The sequence below is a fragment of the Carcharodon carcharias genome (genome assembly GCF_017639515.1).
Source record: "Carcharodon carcharias isolate sCarCar2 chromosome 35 unlocalized genomic scaffold, sCarCar2.pri SUPER_35_unloc_7, whole genome shotgun sequence".
In the NCBI taxonomy this organism is placed as follows: Eukaryota; Metazoa; Chordata; class Chondrichthyes; order Lamniformes; family Lamnidae; genus Carcharodon; species Carcharodon carcharias.
In genome coordinates, this window is record NW_024470723.1 from 71,580 (window position 1) to 86,956 (window position 15,377).

General features: G+C 53.7%; 1 protein-coding gene across 1 annotated transcript in view; it reads right to left on the minus strand.

The window, feature by feature from the left end:
* Positions 1-11,905: 11,905 nt before the first annotated feature.
* The window catches only part of apex2 (APEX nuclease (apurinic/apyrimidinic endonuclease) 2), a 48,304-nt gene continuing 44,832 nt past the window's right edge, over positions 11,906-15,377 (minus strand). The window contains exons 5-6 of the mRNA XM_041181499.1: positions 15,012-15,081; positions 11,906-13,002 (exon numbers count right to left, since the gene is read on the minus strand). Of these exons, the coding sequence (XP_041037433.1) occupies positions 12,028-13,002; positions 15,012-15,081 (1,045 nt within the window). The 3' untranslated portion in view covers positions 11,906-12,027. The remainder of the gene's footprint in view (positions 13,003-15,011; positions 15,082-15,377) is intronic.

The window sequence follows — 15,377 nt, forward strand, 5'->3', positions numbered from 1 at the left end:
TTGGCTCTTTTTGGCTCTGTTTTGCTCTGTGTGGCACTGTTTGCCCATACAGGCTCTGGGACACCCAGCGTTGAATGTTGCTATGGAAGAGGGGCAGACAGTCGGGTCAGATGGCCCCTTCAATCGCTCAATGCTTGGACCTATTAACTGGCAGTGACGCAGGTAGGTGCACGCCAAACAGGAGACAAGTGAACGTGAACCCAGCAGCAGTGAAAGGCAGGTGCCAACGACATGTGGAAGGAGAATGAATTCCAGTGCAACATGAAGCAGCAGCACAGCCAATGACCACCTCAGGGGCATTCACAAACAAAATTCCACCACCTACTGAAGCGAACACACCACCAGCCAGCAACACAGGAAAGCAAGACCAACCCCAGTCACTGCTTCATGTACCCCTTCACTACCTATGGTACAGCCTGAACCAGAGGCTATGGCTACCAGTGCGACAGGCACCAAGCACACAAACCACACCATGGAAAGCACCATCTAAACCTCTCTCTCTCTCTCTCTCTCCTTTCTCTTTTGGTTGATGCACTCACTGAGCCCAACTCTGATGCATCTTTATGGGGTCTTTACAGTGGCCAAAGTACTGACCCTTACCTATGGGATCTTTACAGTGCCCCCTGTAATGACCCTTACCTATGGGATCTTTACAGTGCCCCCTGTAATGACCCTTACCTATGGGATCTTTACAGTGCCCCCTGTAATGACCCTTACCTATGGGATCTTTACAGTGCCCCCTGTAATGACCCTTACCTATGGGATCTTTACAGTGTCCCCTGTAATGACCCTTACCTATGGGATCTTTACGGTGGCTCCTGCACTGATCCTTACCTATGGGATCTTTAAATCTCCCCCGTCCTGACCCTTAGCAATGGGATCTTTACAGTGCCCCCTGCACCTAATCTTACCTATGGAATCTTTACAGTGGCCTCTGCACAGACCCTTACCTATGGGATGTTTACAGTGGCCCCTATACTGATCCTTACCTGTGGGATCTTTACAGTGCCCCCTGTAATGACCCTTACCTGTGGGATCTTTACAGTGGCCGCTGCACAGACCCTTACTTATGGGGTCATTCAAAATATCCTTCAAAATCTCCCAACCCTAAGACAGCAGATGGAGCATTAACCCAGTTACTGCGGCTGGAAAAAAGACAACCTTGATGATGAATTTGAAGATTGAGTTGAAGGTCACAGATCTGGGTAAGAAATTCCGAGCAGCCTCCAGCACAACAGACCAGGAAAGCTGCTTTTGAAACGTGTCCTTGCCATTATTACTGGGAAATTGGATAATGTTTAATTGAAACAAGATCTAATGAATGAATAAAAATTTGATCAACAGCATCAACAACCATTGTCCGCCATTCAACTTAAAGCCACAACATGGGCCAGATATTCATTTCCTTGCTCCCACACAATTTCAACTCTGGGTGGGCAATAAATGCCAGCCTAGCCAGTGATGCCCATGACCCATGAAGGATTTTTTTTTAAAAAAACACAATTTCAAAACCCTGTCTTTGAGGACGGATGATGGAGCTGAAATATCTGGTTGGCTTCTCTCTGCACAGATGCTGCTCAGGATTCAAAGTCTTTTCTGTTTTGAAGTAATGTATTGTCGAGGGCTGGAATTGGTGAGGGACAGTTTCTCTTTGCCAATGTAGTTCAGGTTTAATGTTCTCATCAGCTCCATCTCAGTCAGGGAACAAGGCATTGTGCTGATGTTCACGCTGGTCACCACTGGCAGGATTTTGCGATGAAACTGAAAAAGCTGCAGCTGGTCCAGCGGCTTCTGTGAAGAAAGGAAAGTTCCTTCCGATTGTCTTGGGAGAAGGTTCTTGAATCTTCCCTCCTCTAGTCCCTGTGGAAAGTTTTGGAAGCGTCCCTCTCACTGGCTGTGGAGAAGGTTCTCGAAGCCTCCCTCTCACTGACTTTGGAGAAGGTTTTCAAAGCCTCCCTCTCACTGACTCTGGAGAAGGTGCTCGAAGTCTCCCTCTCACTGACTCTGGAGAAGGTTCTCGAGGCCTCCCTCTCACTGACTCTGGAGAAGGTTCTCGAAGCCCCCCTCTCACTGACTCTGGAGAAGGTGCTCGAAGCCTCCCTCTCACTGACTCTGGAGAAGGTGCTCGAAGCCTCCCTCTCACTGATTCTGGACAAGGTTCTCGAAGCCTCCCTCTCACTGACTCTGGAGAAGGTTCTCGAAGCCTCCCTCTCACTGACTCTGGAGAAGGATCTCACAGCCTCCCTCTCACTAACTGTGTGAAGGTTCTTAAAGCCTCCCTCTAATTGACTCTGGAGAAGGTTCTCGAAGCCTCCCTCTCACTGACTCTGGAGAAGGTTCTTGAAGCCTCCATCTAACTGACTCTGGAGAAGGTTCTCGAAGCCTCCCTCTCACTGACTCTGGAAAATGTTCTCGAAGCCACCCGCTCACTGACTTTGGAGAAGGTTCTCGAAGCCTCCCTCTCACTGACTTTGGAGAAGGTTCTTGAATAATCCCTCTCACTGACGCTGGTGAAGGTTCTTGCGGCCTCCCTCATATTGACTCTGGAGAAGGTTCTCGAAGCCTCCCTCTCAATAACTCTGTGAAGTTTCTCGAAGCCTCACTCTCACTGACTCTGTGAAGGTTCTCGAAGCCTCTCTCTCACTGACTCTGGAGAAGATTCTCGAAGCCGCCCTCTCACTGACTTTGGAGAAGGTTCTCGAAGCCTCCCTCTCACTGACTCTGGAGAAGGTTCTCGAAGCCTCCCTCTCACTGACTCTGGAGAAGGTTCTCGAAGGCTCCCTCTCACTGACGCTGGAGAGGGTTCTTGAAGCCTCCCTCTCACTGACTTTGGAGAAGGTTCTCGAAGCCTCCCTCTCACTGACTCTGGAGAAGTTTCTCAAAGCCTCCCTCTCACTGACTCTGGAGAAGGTTCTCACAGACCCCCTCTCACTGACTCTGGGGAAGGTTCTCAATGCCTCCCTCTCACTGACTCTGAAAAGGTTCTCGAAGCCACACTCTCACTGACTCTTGAGAAGGTTCTCAAAGCCTCACTCTCACTAACTCTGGAGAAATTTCTCGAAGCCCCCCTCTCACGGACTCGGAAGAAGGTTCTCAAAGCCTCCCTCTTACGGACTTTGGAGAAGGTTCTCGAAGCCTCACTCTCACTGACTCTGGAGAAGGTTCTCGAAGCCTCCCTCTCACTGACTCTGGAGAAGGTGCTCGAAGCCTCCCTCTCACTGACTCTGGAGAAGGTGCTCGAAGCCTCCCTCTCACTGACTCTGGAGAAGGTTCTCGAAGCCTCCCTCTCACTGACTTTGGAGAAGGTGCTCGAAGCCTCCCTCTCACTGACTCTGGAGAAGGTTCTCGAAGACTCCCTCTCACTGACTTTGGAGAAGGTTCTCGAAGCCTCCCTCTCACTGACTCTGGAGAAGGTTCTCGAAGCCTCCCTCTCACTGACTCTGGAGAAGGTTCTCAAAGGCTCCCTCTCACTGACTCTGGAGAAGGTTCTTGAAGCCTCCCTCTCACTGACTCTGGAGAAGGTTCTCGAAGCCTCCCTCTCACTGACTCTGGAGAAGGTTCTCGAAGCCTCTCTCTCACTGACTCTGGAGAAGTTTCTCAAAGCCTCCCTCTCACTGACTCTGGAGAAGGTTCTCACAGCCCCCTTCTCACTGACTCTGGAGAAGGTTCTCGAAGCCTCTCTCTCACTGACTCTGGAGAAGGTTCTCGAAGCCTCCCTCTCACTGACTCTGGAGAAGGTTCTCACAGCCTCCCTCCCACTGACTCTGGAGAAGGTTCTTGAAGCCTCCATCTAACTGACTCTGGAGAAGGTTCTCGAAGCCTCCCTCTCACTGACTCTGGAAAAGGTTCTCGAAGCCACCTGCTCACTGACTCGGAAGAAGGTTCTCGAAGCCTCCCTCTCACTGACTTTGGAGAAGGTTCTTGAAGCCTCCCTCTCACTGACTCTGGAGAAGGTTCTTGAAGCCTCCCTCGTATTGACTCTGCAGAAGGTTCTCGAAGCCTCCCTCTCACTGACTCTGTGAAGGTTCTCGAAGCCTCTCTCTCACTGACTCTGGAGAAGGTTCTCGAAGCCTCCCTCTCACTGACTTTGGAGAAGGTTCTCGAAGCCTCCCTCTCACTGACTCTGGAGAAGGTTCTCAAAGGCTCCCTCTCACTGACTCTGGAGAAGGTTCTTAAATCCTCCCTCTCACTGACTCTGGAGAAGGTTCTTGAAGCCTCCCTCTGACTCTGGAGAAGGTTCTTGAAGCCTCCCTCTCACTGACTTTGGAGAAGGTTCTCGAAGCCTCCCTCTCACTGACTCTGGAGAAGGTTCTTGAAGCCTCCCTCTCACTGACTCTGGAGAAGGTTCTCGAAGCCTCTCTCTCACTGACTCTGGAGAAGTTTCTCACAGCCCCCCTCTCACTGACTCTTGAGAAGGTTCTCAATGCCTCCCTCTCACTGACTCTGAAAAGGTTCTCGAAGCCTCCCTCTCACTGACTCTTGAGAAGGTTCTCGAAGCCACACTCTCACTGACTCTTGAGAAGGTTCTCAAAGCCTCACTCTCACTACCTCTGGAGAAATTTCTCGAAGCCCCCCCTCACTGACTCGGAAGAAGGTTCTCGAAGCCTCCCTCTCACGGACTTTGGAGAAGGTTCTCGAAGCCTCATTCTCACTGACTCTGGAGAAGGTTCTCGAAGCCTCCCTCTCACTGACTCTGGAGAAGGTTCTCGAAGCCCCCCTCTCACTGACTCTGGAGAAGGTTCTCACAGCCCCCCTCTCACTAACTCTGAAGACGGTTCTTGAAGCCTCCATCTCACTGACTCTGGAGAAGTTTCTTGAAGCCACCCTCTCACTGACTTTGGAGAAGGTTCTCGAAGCCTCCCTCTCACTGACTCTGGAGAAGGTTCTCGAAGCCTCCCTCTCACTGACTCTGGAGAAGTTTCTCAAAGCCTCCCTCTCACTGACTCTGGAGAAGGTTCTCACAGCCTCCCTCCCACTGACTCTGGAGAAGGTTCTTGAAGCCTCCATCTAACTGACTCTGGAGAAGGTTCTCGAGGCCTCTCTCTCACTGACTCTGGAGAAGGTTCTTGAAGCCTCCATCTAACTGACTCTGGAAAAGGTTCTCGAAGCCACCCGCTCACTGACTTTGCAGAAGGTTCTCGAAGCCTCTCTCACTGACTTTGGAGAAGGTTCTTGAAGCCTCCCTCTCACTGACTCTGGAGAAGGTTGTTGAAGCCTCCCTCTCACTGACTCTGGAGAAGGTTCTCGAAGCCTCCCTCTCACTGACCCTGGAGAAGGTTGTTGAAGCCTCCCTCTCACTGACTCTGGAGAAGGGTCTCGAAGCCTCCCTCTCACTGACCCTGGAGAAGGTTGTTGAAGCCTCCCTCTCACTCACTCTGGAGAAGGTTCTCGAAGCCTCCCTCTCACTGACTCTGGAGAAGGTTGTTGAAGCCTCCCTCTCACTGACCCTGGAGAAGTTTCTCGAAGCCTCCCTCTCACTGACCCTGGAGAAGGTTCTCGAAGCCTCCCTCTCACTGACTCTGGAGAAGGTTCTCAAAGCCTCTCTCTCACTGACTCTGGAGAAGGTTGTTGAAGCCTCCCTCTCACTGACTCTGGAGAAGATTCTCGAAGCCTCCCTCTCACTGACCCTGGAGAAGGTTGTTGAAGCCTCCCTCTCACTGACTCTGGAGAAGGGTCTCGAAGCCTCCCTCTCACTGACCCTGGAGAAGGTTGTTGAAGCCTCCCTCTCACTCACTCTGGAGAAGGTTCTCGAAGCCTCCCTCTCACTGACTCTGGAGAAGGTTCTCGAAGCCTCCCTCTCACTGACCCTGGAGAAGGTTCTCGAAGCCTCCCTCTCACTGACCCTGGAGAAGGTTCTCGAAGCCTCCCTCTCATTGACATGTCATGTTTAACTAACTAGATTGAAGTATCCAGTGAGGTAACAGAGAGGGGTGATGAGGGAATTCCACTTAACAGGCTTGTCAGCATAGGTGAAGCCCCTGGAATAAAAGGGACAAGGGCAACATAGATACAAAGTTGGCTGAGTGACAGGAATCAGAAGGTATTGGTGAATTATATTATTTTGCCTGAAAGAATGTACACTCAGGGTTTCCCTCCATGTGGGAGTTAGGAGCATTGCTCACCTTGAGATATGTTAATGGCCTAAACTCGGCTGCAAAGACACAATTGCAACATTTTCTCATGACACAAAACTTAGGAGTATTGTGAACTTTGAGGAGGACAGTGGTAAACATCAAGAGGGCATAGAGACACTGCTGGAATGGGAAGATATATGTCAGGTTAAATTTCATGCATTGAAATGTGCAATGATATATTTTGTTTGGAAAACTGATGAGAGACAATATAAGATAAAGGATAGGGCACAATAACAGGAGGATCTGGGTGGTGTATGTACACAAATCATTATAGGTGGCAGGACCGTTTGAGTATGAGGCTAATAAAGTGTTAGGGATCTTGGGCTTTATAAATAGAGGCATAGAGAACAAAAGCAATGTGTGGATTACACCCCACAATTTGCTGTCACCTGTAAATTTATAAATAGCAATTCTGACTGATGTGGGGAACAAAGGGCTAACACGATTAACATGAGTTATAAAGTAAGTTATATCCATGAAAGCTGTGCCCCTCAATTTGCATATCCACCACAAAGCTTGATCCCTATATCTGCTCCAGTTTTCCTAGATGTGTTTTGCTAGAGATGGAGTCACTATAGCCAAAGACCCTGAGCTGTTTTCCAGTTGTATTTTGTTCTCTTTACTTTCCCACTAACTTGCAGACAAAACAGTCTGGCCAGCTGGATTGTGTACAAATGTTTGCTATTGTAACTGTTCTTTGAGGTGCTTTGGTTCACTGAAGCAACCCTCTGCATACTTGCAATAAAGATTCCCTAACTTCAGCCAACCCCGCACTTCGAGTGGCATTTGTCCCACAGCATGATTCCTGAGTTTAACTCCTTTAAGTAAATGCTGAACAATAGTGCTCCCCCAGGCACCCCATTTCCCACCTTCTGTCATACTGAGCCACTACCTTTAGCTCCTACACTTCCATTTTCTATTCATGATCTTGTTAACTATCTTACTGTCAGGCGCACAAAAAAGGTCAAATAAAATAGCTATGAGCAGCAGTAATCAAGCCTTGCTCAGTCCTTGATATCCCATGGGGGAGAGACAGGTGAAGTGGCGCTTTGTTCGACTGGTGTCTCAATGTAGCATTCTAATGTTAACTGAGTTAGTTGTGCAGAACAATTTAAAGTGAGCTAAATATGCCATTACGTAGTAAACATTTTGGTAAAGAAAGCTAGATCTAGTGAAAAACTACGTCAGCCTCCATGGGTTTCACTTGTATGCCTCTGTCACACTTGATGTGCCATCATGTTCCTGCTATGAATCCCTGCGTCCACATTTCTCAGGATTTCTCCATTTGTGACTTGTTCACACGTTAACCCCACAGCTTGGCTGGCTGCACTCAAAATACCCAAACTCCTTCCAGAGAGAAATGTTGCATGTATAACGCAGTAACTGGAAATTCTAATGGGGAAAACGAAGCTTGCAACAAAAGAACATTAAATACTATGGATTTCAGACAATTGATGGAACTGCATTTTCTACATGTTAATGTTTTAAATAATGGTTTTGGGAAGAGCCCTGTCCACTCGAAGCCTGGATTAGGTACTTTTGACCAAGGTTATGACTTAAATTTAATTGAGCAGGTGTAATAACTAACATCCTTGAACGATTCAATAATTCAGTTTCAAAAACTGTTTCTTTTACCACCTCACCGTGATTGCTCAGTAACTTGTTCAAATAGCAAGAGAAAAGGGGAAAGCAGAAACCTCAAAAATGTTTCCTGAGCAGTCTCCAAATTGGCAGAGAAGGACAAAAATTGCCCATACACCCACGTGTATAGCAACCGAAACAGAAGAGATGCCGAGGAAGGAATATGCAATCAAATCTATGAAATTATTTTGTAAAAAAACAATATTCATGGGAGATCTATGAGGATGGGCTGCAGCACCACAGAAACCGGGCCCAATGTCCTAGCAGGGAACTTAGCCAGTAACGTGGGGAGGGTTGAAGCTAATTTGGCTGGGGAATGGACATCAGAGGGCAGAAACAAGATGCAAAGAGAACTTTGAGAGGCAAAATAGCCCTGAATTAAAGAATAATAACCTATGAATAATTCATAACCTGGAGACGGTCCAGAGGAGGTTCACGAGAACGATCCCAGGAATGAAAGGCTTAACATATGAGGCACGTTTGAGGACCCCGGGTCTATACTCGATGGAGTTTAGAAGGATGAGGGGGGATCTGATTGAAACTTACAGGATACTGAAAGGCCGGGATAGAGTGGACGTGGGGAAGATGTTTCCATTAGTAGGAGAGACTAGGACCCGAGGGCACAGCCTCAGAGTAAAGGGAAGACCTTTTAGAACAGAGATGAGGAGAAACTTCTTTAGCCAGAGAGTGGTGAATATATGGAATTCATTACCACAGAAGGCTGTGGAGGCCGGGTCATTGAGTGTATTTAAGACTGAGATAGATAGGTTCTTGATTGGTAAGGGGGTCAAAGGTTACGGGGAGAAGGCAGGAGATTGGGGTTGAGAAACTTATCAGCCATGATTGAATGGCGGAACAGACTCAATGGGCTGAATGGCCTAATTTCTGCTCCTACGTCTTATGGTCTATGGTCTAATAGTTCAGAAACAGGAAGAAACGGACATGGGACAAATGTGAGAGACCCTAAGGTGGGTTTGAAGTTCACATGTGATAAGGCACAGGGAATCTTGGTGAGATGTAGGCACAAGTTGACATATGAGATTGGAATAGTGTGGCAATCACAGAGAGAGCTGACTTAAAGAAGGGCAGGGCTGGGAATTTAATATTTTTGGCCAATGTCCCCTCGCAACCCAAAGTTCCCATGCAAACCATGCACAGGTGGAGTCAGAGTTAGTGTTCAATTTTAATGTTACTACTCATGTTACTATTTATAAACTGGTTTTAGGCTTTATGGTTAGGATTAAGGGTTGATGTATCCGGTTAGGTTTAGGAACGACGGTTGAGATATTAGGATTCAGATATCACGATTAGGGTTTCGGGTTATTGAGGGTCACTCAGGGCTATGGTTAAGGTATAAAATGGGGGTCCACAGTGATTGTGTTAATCTTTGGGTTTAGAGCTGGTAAGATGCTTCTGAAGTTAGTCTTTGTGTCTGTGCTGGTTTGGGTTAAGTTTAAGGTAGTCATAAGGGTTAGGGATCATTTCAGAACAAGGGTTTTAAGTTTAGGGCCTAAGAGATTTTTGCCTTGTTTTCCACTTTGAAATCCAGTCTATTTTTTCTTTGTATTGGTCTCGGATTCATCTGAGTTCCGAGGCCATAATTTCAAGGGACACAGCCCCATGATGCACAGAATGTCTGGTGATGGCATTGCCTTCACATCCTCTTCTCCACTGCAATGCTGCCCATTACACACTATCCACTGCAACACTGCCTGTTGCACTGCTTCCTCACTGCAATGCTGCCCATTGCACACTATCCACTGCAACACTGCCTGTTGCACTGCTTCCTCACTGCAATGCTGCCCATTACACACTATCCACTGCAACACTGCCTGTTGCACTGCTTCCCCACTGCAATGCTGCCCATTACACACTATCCACTGCAACACTGCCTGTTGCACTGCTTCCCCACTGCAATGCTGCCCATTGCACACTATCCACTGCAACACTGCCTGTTGCACTGCTTCCCCACTGCAATGCTGCCCATTGCACACTATCCACTGCAACACTGCCTGTTGCACTGCTTCCTCACTGCAATGCCGACCATTGGACACTATCCACTGTAACACAGCATATTGCACTGCTTCCCCACTGCAATGCTGGCCATTGTACACTATCCACTGCAACACTGCCTGCTACACTGCTTCCCCACTGCAATGCTGGCCATTGTACACTATCCACTGCAACACTGCCTGTTGTACTGCTTCCCCACTGCAATGCTGCCCATTGCACACTATCCACTACAACACTGCCTGTTGCACTGCTTCCCAACTGCAATGCTGCCATTGCACACTATCCACTGCAACACTGCCTGCTACACTGATTCCCCACTGCAATGCTGCCCATTGCACACTATCCACTGCAACACTGCCTGTTGCACTGCTTCTCCACTGCAATGCTGTCCATTGCACACTAGCCACTGCAATACTGCCCGATGCAGTGTTCCCAGTTGCAATGCTGCCCATTGTACACTATCCACTGCAACACTGCCTGCTACACTGCTTCCCCACTGCAATGCCGACCATTGGACACTATCCACTGTAACACGGCATATTGCACTGCTTCCCCACTGCAATGCTGGCCATTGTACACTATCCACTGCAACACTGCCTGCTACACTGCTTCCCCACTGCAATGCTGGCCATTGTACACTATCCACTGCAACACTGCCTGCTACACTGCTTCCCCACTGCAATGCTGGCCATTGTACACTATCCACTGCAACACTGCCTGTTGTACTGCTTCCCCACTGCAGTGCTGCCCATTGCACACTATCCACTACAACACTGCCTGTTGCACTGCTTCCCAACTGCAATGCTGCCATTGCACACTATCCACTGCAACACTGCCTGCTACACTGATTCCCCACTGCAATGCTGCCCATTGCACACTATCCATTGCAACACTGCCTGTTGCATTGCTTCCCCACTGCAATGCTGTCCATTGCACACTAGCCACTGCAATACTGCCCGATGCAGTGTTCCCAGTTGCAATGCTGCCCATTGTACACTATCCACTGCAACACTGCCTGCTACACTGCTTCCCCACTGCAATGCTGCCCATTGTACACTATCCACTGCAACACTGCCTGTTGCACTGCTTCCCCACTGCAATGCTGTCCATTGCACACTATCCACTGCAATACTGCCTGATGCAGTGTTCCCAGTTTCAATGCTGCCCATTGCACTGCTCCCAACTGCAAAAGTGCCCACGTGCATCTTATTACAAAGCATCACTGCTGGCTGCACTTTTCCCTGCTGCACTGCTGCCAATCAGGGCTGGTGTTCAATTCAATCTATATTTGTTACAAAACTGCTTTTATTTTCTCATGAATTTACTTGAAACATTATAAAAAGAGCACATACAGCCAGACAGCCAATGTAATTCACTGAGGGAAACAACATGGGGAGAAAGGATATTGGACCAACCTCTCCCTCGATCACCAACTCCTCCCCTAACCCCCAGCCTCACATCCTAATATAGGGGGGAAGTGTACCCTGTTCATCCACTCTGCCAACTCCCTCCCTCCCTCTCCCCACTGTGTCAGCCCTGCCTGCCCTCTCCCTCCCTCCACCACACCCTCCCTCTGCTGGCCTTCCATACCTCTTCCACTACCTTTCTACATCCACCACTCCCACCCTTACTCTGCTACATCATCCCAACCTCCACCCCACTCCATCCCTACCTCCCCCAGCCTCTCTCTTCTGCCACACTTTTACCTCCCCTACTCTCTCCCCTCCGTCAGATCCACCTTACCTACCCCACTCCCTCTGCCAGTCACTTCCTACCTCCCCCACTCCCTTCCTACCTACCCCACTCCCTCTGCCAGTCCCTTCCTACCTCCCCCACTCCCTTCCTACCTCCCCCACTCCCTTCCTACCTCCCCCACTCCCTTCCTACCTACCCCACTCCCTTCCTACCTACCCCACTCCCTCTGCCAGTCCCTTCCTACCTCCCCCACTCCCTACCTCCCCCACTCCCTCGGCCACTCCCTTCCTACCTCCCCCACTCCCTCTGCCACTCCCTTCCTACCTCCCTCACTCCCTCTGCCAGTCCATTCCTCCCTCCCTCTGCCACTCCATTCCTACCTCCCTCTGCCAGTCCCTTCCTCCCTCCCCCACTCCCTCTGCCAGTCCCTCCCCTGCCCCCCCTCTACACTCGCTCCCTCCCTATCTCTGCCACTCCAGCAGCCCCTTGCTTGCTCCCTGCTGCAGACGGCGGTGGTTTGAGACTGGGGGGGGGGCCGCTGCTCTCAGTTGTTGGGGTTCACCCAGCGGAAGAAGCTGCAGCGGGAGCCTGGGTTTGACGGGGGGCCTTCAGGCCGGGGGCAGATGTAGAACTGCCTGCCCTGGTTGGGCCCGGCTTTCCTGACAGTCCGCAGCAGGCAGGGCTCCCGGTGCCCTGGGCAGTTCGGAGCTGGGGGCAGCCCTCTCAGTAGTGACTTCCAAAAGGCGGCCGGCGGTTTACTTTGCTGCACTGGAGTCCGAGCCTCCTGTGGGCTTCCCTCGCTGTGGGCTTGCTCAGGTCCAGCGGCTGCGGAAGGTGTTTGGACCGAGGGGTCCGGGTCTCTGCTCCTCTCCGGCTCCGCCAGTGGGTTCCGGACCGCTGGCCTGAAAAACCGCAGCAGACTCCCCGAGGGGTGAGGCTCTCCTCTGCCCCTCTTTCCTTTCTCTCTGGTTATACACTCCCCAGGTCGCTTCTGGCTCGGTCTGACTTGCTCTGCCTGGGACTTTGCCTGCGGCCGGGAATCCTGCTCAAGTTCCGATCTGCTCTCCCGATCCTGCACGTTGACCAGGAACCGGGAAAGTTTCTGTTGCAGGCCCGCAAACTCCGGCATATACTTGGTGCAAAGCGGAGGGCATTTCCCTGCAGGTACACAGCGAGCCTTCAGAAAGGCCTTGACTGGGCAATGGTCCGAGCCCTCGATCTCTGGCAACAGGACACAGTCCTGCAGTCCAGTCTCCGCCAAGGATTTATTAGCGAAGATGTAATCGATCCTCGTCCCGTAGTTGGTTTTCCGAGCTCCGGTGCTGGTTCTCCAGCAGGTGTAAGCTTCTCTCTCTGTCGGATGGAAGAGTCGGAACAGGTCCACAAAGCGTCCGTCACTGCTCCTCCCCGTCACCTCCAGTCCAGCACCTTCAATAGACTCACCTGCTTGTGGCAGTGCAGAGGAGCAGGACAGAAACCCGTTCATCCACACACGGTCTGGATGAGCGTCAAAACATTCCTGTGGGTAACAGCCATCGTGTTATATAACTGTATATACCCCAGGGGCAGAGAGGGGGCAGGACAGGGCTGTGGGGGGCAGGGAGGGGGCTGGGGGGGGCAGGGAGGGGGCTGGGGGGGGCAGGACAGGGCTGCGGGGGGCAGGGAGGGGGCTGGGGGGGGGCAGGACAGGGCTGCGGGGGGCAGGGAGGGGGTGGACAGGGCTGTGGGAGGCAGGACAGGGCTGTGGGGTGCAGGGAGGGGGCTGTGGGGGGTAGGGAGGGGGCTGTGGGGGGTAGGGAGGGGGCTGTGGGGGGTAGGGAGGGGGCTGTGGGGGGTAGGGAGGGGGCAGGACAGGGCTGCGGGGGGGCAGGGAGGGGGCAGGACAGGGCTGTGGGGGGCAGGGAGGGGGCTGTGGGGGGCAGGGAGGGGGTGGACAGGGCTGTGGGAGGCAGGACAGGGCTGCGGGGGGCAGGGAGGGGGCTGTGGGGGGCAGGGAGGGGGCTGTGGGGGCAGGGAGGGGGCTGTGGGGGCAGGGAGGGGGCTGTGGGGGGCAGGGAGGGGGCTGCGGGGGGGCAGGGAGGGGGCTGTGGGGGGCAGGGAGGGGGCTGTGGGGGGCAGGGAGGGGGCTGTGGGGGGCAGGACAGGGCTGTGGGGGGCAGGACAGGGCTGTGGGGGGCAGGACAGGGCTGTGGGGGGCAGGACAGGGCTGTGGGGGGCAGGGAGGGGGATGTGGGGGGCAGGACAGGGCTGTGGGGGGCAGGACAGGGCTGTGGGGGGCAGGGAGGGGGCTGTGGGGGCAGGACAGGGCTGTGGGGGGCAGGACAGGGCTGTGGGGTGCAGGGAGGGGGCTGTGGGGGGCAGGGAGGGGGCTGTGGGGGGCAGGACAGGGCTGTGGGGGGCAGGGAGGGGGCTGTGGGGGGCAGGACACGGCTGTGGGGGGCAGGGAGGGGGCTGCATGGGGGGGCAGGGAGGGGGCTGCGTGGGGGGGCAGGGAGGGGGCTGCGTGGGGGGGCAGGGAGGGGGCTGTGGGGGGCAGGACAGGGCTGTGGGGGGCAGGGAGGGGGCTGTGGGGGGCAGGACAGGGCTGTGGGGGGCAGGACAGGGCTGTGGGGGGCAGGGAGGGGGCTGTGGGGGGCAGGGAGGGGGCTGTGGGGGGCAGGACAGGGCTGTGGGGGGCAGGACAGGGCTGTGGGGGCAGGGAGGGGGCTGTGGGGGGCAGGGAGGGGGCTGTGGGGGGCAGGGGGGGACAGGGCTGTGGGGGGCAGGACAGGGCTGTGGGGGCAGGGAGGGGGCTGTGGGGGGCAGGACAGGGCTGTGGGGGCAGGGAGGGGGCTGTGGGGGGCAGGGAGGGGGCTGTGGGGGGCAGGACAGGGCTGTGGGGGCAGGACAGGGCTGTGGGGGCAGGGAGGGGGCTGTGGGGGGCAGGACAGGGCTGTGGGGGCAGGGAGGGGGCTGTGGGGGGCAGGGAGGGGGCTGTGGGGGGCAGGGAGGGGGCTGTGGGGGGGGGCAGGGAGGGGGCTGTGGGGGGCAGGGGGGGACAGGGCTGTGGGGGGCAGGGAGGGGGCTGTGGGGGGCAGGGAGGGGGCTGTGGGGGGCAGGGAGGGGGCTGTGGGGGGCAGGGAGGGGGCTGTGGGGGGCAGGGAGGGGGCTGTGGGGGGCAGGGAGGGGGCTGTGGGGGGCAGGACAGGGCTGTGGGGGGCAGGACAGGGCTGTGGGGGGCAGGGAGGGGGCTGTGGGGGGCAGGGAGGGGGCTGTGGGGGGCAGGGAGGGGGCTGTGGGGGGCAGGGAGGGGGCTGTGGGGGGCAGGGAGGGGGCTGTGGGGGGAAGGGAGGGGGCTGTGGGGGGCAGGGAGGGGGCTGTGGGGGGCAGGGAGGGGGCTGTGGGGGGCAGGGAGGGGGCTGTGGGGGGCAGGACAGGGCTGTGGGGGCAGGGAGGGGGTGAGAAGTTCCGTGCAGCAGTGAATGGGAAAGCCCCAGGGGGTAGAAATTTAGAGATGTTGAAGGAAGAAGAATCTGAGGGTTGAATTACCAGGTCCCCTGGCTGACAGTGGTCGATGGGCCTGTGCGCAGTGTTCATATCTCCCAGGATGATCACATTTCTGCAACAGAATGAACCAACTGCTCAGTGTCGAGTGCAGCGAATGACAAACCCCGAGACCCAGAAGCAGCAACAATAACGACCCATTAATCCACTGGCAGTCACGTATAGGAATGCACAACAGCAGGAGGCCATTCAGCCCCTCTCCAGCCTGTTACACAGGAACAGGAGGAGGCCATTCAGCCCCTCTCCAGCCTGCTACACAGGAACAGCAGGAGGCCATTCAGCCCCTCTCGAGCCTGTCACATAGGAACAAGACGAGGCCATTCAGCCCCTCTCCAGCCTGATACACAGGAA